The 6,000-nt window shown below is 39.2% G+C and overlaps 1 protein-coding gene across 1 annotated transcript in view; it reads left to right on the top strand.

The window, feature by feature from the left end:
- Positions 1-3,571: 3,571 nt before the first annotated feature.
- The window catches only part of kcnh7 (potassium voltage-gated channel subfamily H member 7), a 40,430-nt gene continuing 38,001 nt past the window's right edge, over positions 3,572-6,000 (top strand). The window contains exons 1-2 of the mRNA XM_030081362.1: positions 3,572-3,939; positions 4,456-4,686. Of these exons, the coding sequence (XP_029937222.1) occupies positions 3,864-3,939; positions 4,456-4,686 (307 nt within the window). The 5' untranslated portion in view covers positions 3,572-3,863. The remainder of the gene's footprint in view (positions 3,940-4,455; positions 4,687-6,000) is intronic.

The raw sequence follows: 6,000 nt of genomic DNA, 5'->3' as shown, positions 1-6,000 counted from the left end.
ACCCCCGGCAGATTAAAGGATATTGTGAAGTTCCATAAAAGGAAAAGGTGCCTGGTAGCTCTTTTTGTTGGTTTCATTTTGTCTCTTTGAGGGCAGATGGTTTAAACTGTGTGCAGTGGCATATGGGGTAAAATGCAGAGGCTGAAGCAGCGACAGCACTCTATTTAGTGTTTTGCACTAGTGGATTATTCTCTGAGACAGGGCAGTAATGGTTTATATGGACAATGAGTAAGCCCTGCAACTGTGCTCCATGGGTACATGTGTATGGGACACAGCAGGAGTAAGAGGGAGTGAGTGAGAGAGAGAGAGAGAGAGAGAGAGAGAGAGAGAGAGAGAGAGAGAGAGAGAGAGAGAGAGAGAGAGAGAGAGAGAGAGAGAGAGAGAGAGAGAGAGAGAGAGACGAACCACTGCAGAGGACAGAGAGATGCAGCTCCTGCCGTGAGACCTGGATTAGGCCCTGGACACTGGATGATGCTGCTGCCGCTGCTGCTGCTGCTGCTGCTCCTACTGCTGTTTTTCAAATTGCTTTAAATTCTAAGAGATTAAGGGAAATGAATGAATGAACTGTGACATGATTTTCAAAACAACCATGCCATATCCAAGCAAACATGCTTAAAAGGCAGTGTACTGTACATTGGCATGTGTCCTGTTTGTCAGTGCTTGAATTCAACTTCAGACATCATGACTATTGTACACTTTAGCTGACTCATATATGCTGTACTGAAAAATAGGTAGAACATTTTTTAGAGATTTTAAATACCTTTTAAATGTATATTAATATAAATACTATGACACTTTGTTGATAGCTTTTCAGAAATTCTCTTTCTCCTTTCTCCCCTCAATGACCAGCAGGTATCTACAGTATCATTGTGGTATCCTTTGGAATCACACAAAGATGAAACTCTTGACCTGAGGGGCCAATTGATATTCCTACAGCACCTGAATAATTATTTATTCACATATATATATTTAATGTATGTATGGTCCAGTATCTTGTGTGAGATTTATCATTTGGAGATGATAATTCAAGCACCATGTGATTAAAGAAATTGCTCCCTTAATTTCAACAGATTAAGACCTGGACAGTATGGGTTAGTGGTATCGCTCTTTGAGTTCATGATTCATAGCAGGACAGGATCCTATCTGCTCATCGGCTTTCTGAACCCAACATCCTATCCTCTTTACTCTAAATTGCACAACTCACTTCTCAGATAAAGTCGTTACAGCCGTCTCTGACCATTACATCATATACTTTTATCACATGAAAAAAACTGCTTTGAACATCCAGTGCATTTCTAATCAGAACTTACAGTAGCAAGCAGTTAAAGAGGTTAGATCAGTACTAGTAGATGAGATCCCACTCCATGTCAAGGTTTGCTCTTTTTTCTTCTGTGGTTGACCAATTAATGATAGCAATAGAGCTCTTGTAGAGAAAAAAATACTTAATTCAAGTCTATTTAATACTCATGGGGTATGCTTTGTGAGATGAGCAAGCATGCTGGAGTAGTTGTATTTCTATACCCAAGGGCACATAGGCCTCCATGGGAAACTGCTTCCCTTGTGTGGTGTTTTCAAATGAGGTCAGTAAATATCACCCCTCACCCACCCATTGCTTCCCTTTGCTTTTAACACACAGCATATTAATCAATATAATTCTTGAGGTGTCTTGTATACAATAATATTTCTCACATCAGCCGTAATACTGTAATTCAACTTGAAAATAGATAATTATTAAAGAAAAAAATAGAGGACAGAGAACACATGCCACAGTTTACTCCTAACATGATTGTTCGTGAGTAATGGCTGTCCTCTGAAAGGTTCAACTGTAGCTGCGTTGTGAGTAATGGATGAGAGCTACAGATTGGCTTAATGCAACGGTGATTTAATCAAATCCAGCAGACAAAGTACTGTGGCCTGGGGAGGTCTGTGTTTGTGGGTACAAGAGGAAAAACACTCCAGGATTATCTTTCATATTTCTTGCAAAGCCCCAAAGTTGCCATCCCAGCTGAGATAAGGCTTGTGTAAGAACAAGAGAGCACCTACTGCCACAAGTTTTTGTCCTGATCTTCTAAATTTAGACTGGAAAAAACAGCAAGAAATCCTAGATTTTTTTTTTTTTTTTTTTTTTTTTTTTGGTTTTTTGTTTTTTCACCCGAAGCCACACACCTGCAGCCCCACACAAGCTCAGAGGAAGTAGTGAGACAAGAAAATATCACACCAGCCCTGGGCCACAGCCGGCTTCTGTACTTTCTGACCTAAAATACAGTTCGCCACCAGCATAAAGTTAAATTGAGATCTGTGTGAGAACTGTCTAAACTAATAATTCAAAATGCCTTGTACAACTAAGCATTGCAAACAGTTTTAGCTTTTGAGACTTCTATTATAATGATCAGGCAACATTTAATCTAATACAAATTTTAATCCTATGATGCCAACCACAACTTTGCATGTTGGGGAAAAAAGTAACTTAGTGTGCTACTAGAAATTGAAGAGATTCATTCCAAGATAAGATATACATTATTATACAAAAATCTGAGTATTCTGATTATTCTAGATGATTGATGGTATGAAGCTAAAGTTTTATTTCTGTGTGTATGATACCGTGTCATTTCAATGACACGGTATCATACAAATGTAAATATCAGCTGTTTTGATCCACGATCGATGATCTTCTCTCTAAAATTGATAGGTCTGATCCATTTAGATTAAAACATTCCAGTGTGCCACAGTTTTGGGTGATATTTGTTGAATTATAATCATTATTTAAATCGTGTTGTGTATTGTAATAACAACAGGTCCTAAAAGAAGCTACTATTCACTGATATTCGGGGAGAATGCATGATCTCTTTATATGATCTATGTTTATATCTTTTGCTTTCATTCAACCTGTTTTCTCAATGGGCCAGATGGATGATGAGCTCCTGCTGAAATACTGGGGCAGATGTTCCAGCACTGTAAGTAGGGTTTTGCATTATGCACACATTTTCATTTTTTACACCGCCTGGCTGTAGGCTGCAGTCTGCAGAGATTAACTGAATTTATACATCTCTGGGTCGTACCCATTCATCAATATATCATGAATGATTGAGGGAAAACAATCTACGAGGCAGAAGCATTTTAATGCACACGCAAGTAGGCGACTGTACATTCACTGAAGTATTGTTTCCCAGCTCCCAAAGAGAATAGTAAGTAGTACTGAAACTTCAGCACCACGGACAGCGCCACATTCAGTTCATCTCATATGGTAAATATTTTGTGTGAATTGAGGGATCCAGCAGGTAACGTTACAAGATAAAGAATATAACAGTCCACGGGATTTTTTTTTATTTTTTATTTTTTTTATTTAGCGAAGTCATTCTTGACATAAAATGCGCAGCAGATTACACTGAACAAAATTCGAAATACACCTTTGATTATGAGGATTTGAGGATTATGACATATCTTCCTACACAAGGCTGGGAATTAACCTTACCCGAGGTGGAAGAAACTAAGCCCCCAGAGAGTAACGTCACTCCCCTTGACATATCAGCCCCTGTCCGCTGTGCGCGTCCAACACACGACTACGGAGGACGTCAAGATCGCATCCATCTTCAACGAGAAATGGTTTGCGAACTGGATCTGACCCAAGCAATCCTCCCCGATTCCATGCGTTTCGGTGAGGAGGCATTTAAATGCTCCGGAGCACATGCGGGCTGAAGAACTCCCTTGCGAAACTAGGAAAGGTCATTTAAAGTGGAAACAGTGCTTGCCGCCGAGTATGGTTTGTTTTAAAGGAAATATCTCAAAGAGTCAACAACAGTAACTTCGGGATTTACTTGTAAAGGCGCTTTTACTGAAGGTCGTGGGATACTCCGTGCCCAAATATGCCTGTACGAAGAGGTCACGTTGCCCCCCAAAACACATTCCTTGGAATAATAATTCGCAAATTCGAGGGTCAGAGTAAGTATTTCCATGATAGCTACCTATGACTGCTAATAGACCTATGACTGCTAGTAGATAAGGGCATGCCACGAAATGAATTTGTTTTATATATATATATATATATGTTTATATATATGTGTGTGTGTGTATATATATATAGATAGATAGATAGATAGATAGATAGATAGATAGATAGATAGATAGATAGATAGATAGATAGATAGATAGATATGATGTATATAGTGATAATAATAGTTAGTGATAATATAGTGAAATGAGAATGAAATTATTTTTAACTTCAAACTTCAAAAATGCTTAATTTGTAATTTGTTCCCTCAAAAAAACTTTAAACATGGAAACATTTTCTTGGTAGACAAAAGCAAGACTGAGTTATTGAGTTACTGCTTTGCATTATATAATGTTTGCCTAACAAAATTATTGTACAGCTTCACTTGCAAGACATTGATGGTGCCCAGCCAGTACAGTAAGCAGTCTGCATTCAAAAATTGTGAAATTTTTTGTGTCTCCATGCAGATCGGAAATTTGTGATAGCCAATGCCAGGGTGCAGAACTGTGCAATCATATACTGCAATGACGGCTTCTGTGAGATGACAGGCTTCTCAAGACCAGATATCATGCAGAAGCCATGCACTTGTGACTTCCTCCATGGCCAGCTGACTGACAAACATGCCATCAGCCAGGTGGCCCAGGCTGTGCTGGGATCAGAGGAGCGCAAGGTGGAGATCACCTACCACCGTAAGGATGGTGAGTCAATGACCTGGCACAACATTGCAACTGTCACAGCATACCCTACAGCAGAGGGGGGTCTTTGTGACATGCTGTCCCTGAGAGAGTACCTACCTCAGCTCCTCAATATGTCCATTCCATAACGTGGCCTGTCAGTCTGATACTGACCAGCCAGAATCAGTTACAAGATGAGGGGTAGACATTGCCCTTGACAGAGGAAACAATATGGGCAGTCAGCTCAAAAATGACTCCATTAAGCATATTTATTGATGGTGCAATTGCTGAATGGATGTGAAATGTCCATTATTCATGTGCTTTGCAAAAATAAACATTTATCTTTGATCCTCCCTTAAATTAGAATAACATTTTTTTTGTATAAGAGATTCCCTACATAGTAAATGTTAGCAGTGATGGATAACCCATGCTGCAGCATATCCCTATTCATATTATTATGGAACTGGTAGAGGAGGTAACGGGAATAGATCACTAAATAGCCACTGCATGACTTATTGTGTCAGATATAACAGCTGCACATAACAACTTATTAAGACTTGACAGGCATGGAATTACAGTAAGGTGCTGTTGTTTTTGGCAGCTCGCATAAACCCAAATAAACAGCTGCTGAAATGTTGTTTTGTACCTGCTCTTGGTGTTGTGATATACAACAAAGAGCAGATCATGCCAAACAGACTGAGGAGGTGAGGTGCTATGACAACGTGATGCACAGTTTATTTTGTATTGACGGGCTGAGTGAGAGACTGTAGTAGAGACACAGGGAGTTAATTTGAGTCCAAAACTCACCTGCTGCCCTGTCAACCTGCTTTAAGGAGAACATGTATTTTACTGTGTACACAATTGCTGTACACTTCTCAAATAAAACAAAGTCACCATGTATTTAAAATGTGATATTTGTGGCTGAATACATCATGCATTCAGCCATTTTATAGTATGCAGTAAAAGAGAGATCACTAGAATAAAAATGGATCAGTTTGCTTATCTAACCATTGTTGAATTACATAAGTGTATCAATAATTCAGACGGTATTTGAAATACAGCTCAGTCAAGTTTGCCCAAAAATATTCTGTCTTTAAAGCAAACCATTTAGGTCATTTTTGGCCAAATCCTGGTCTTGGTATGAATGGTGTACAGCAGATGCAGCAATCCTGAGTCAGAGAGAATTAGAATGATGTTACTGCTCAGTGACATAAATCCTCAGATTGACTGCCACCTCCTGCCATCTTCCCCTAGCGTTCTTTATGGTCAGCATGATATAGCCCTTCAAAGTAAATGTGATGTATTTATCTTGTAGAACAGGACAAAAGGAATATGCTG

Source organism: Myripristis murdjan, chromosome 21 (genome assembly GCF_902150065.1).
Source record: "Myripristis murdjan chromosome 21, fMyrMur1.1, whole genome shotgun sequence".
In the NCBI taxonomy this organism is placed as follows: Eukaryota; Metazoa; Chordata; class Actinopteri; order Holocentriformes; family Holocentridae; genus Myripristis; species Myripristis murdjan.
This window is presented reverse-complemented; position numbering and strand designations above follow the sequence as displayed.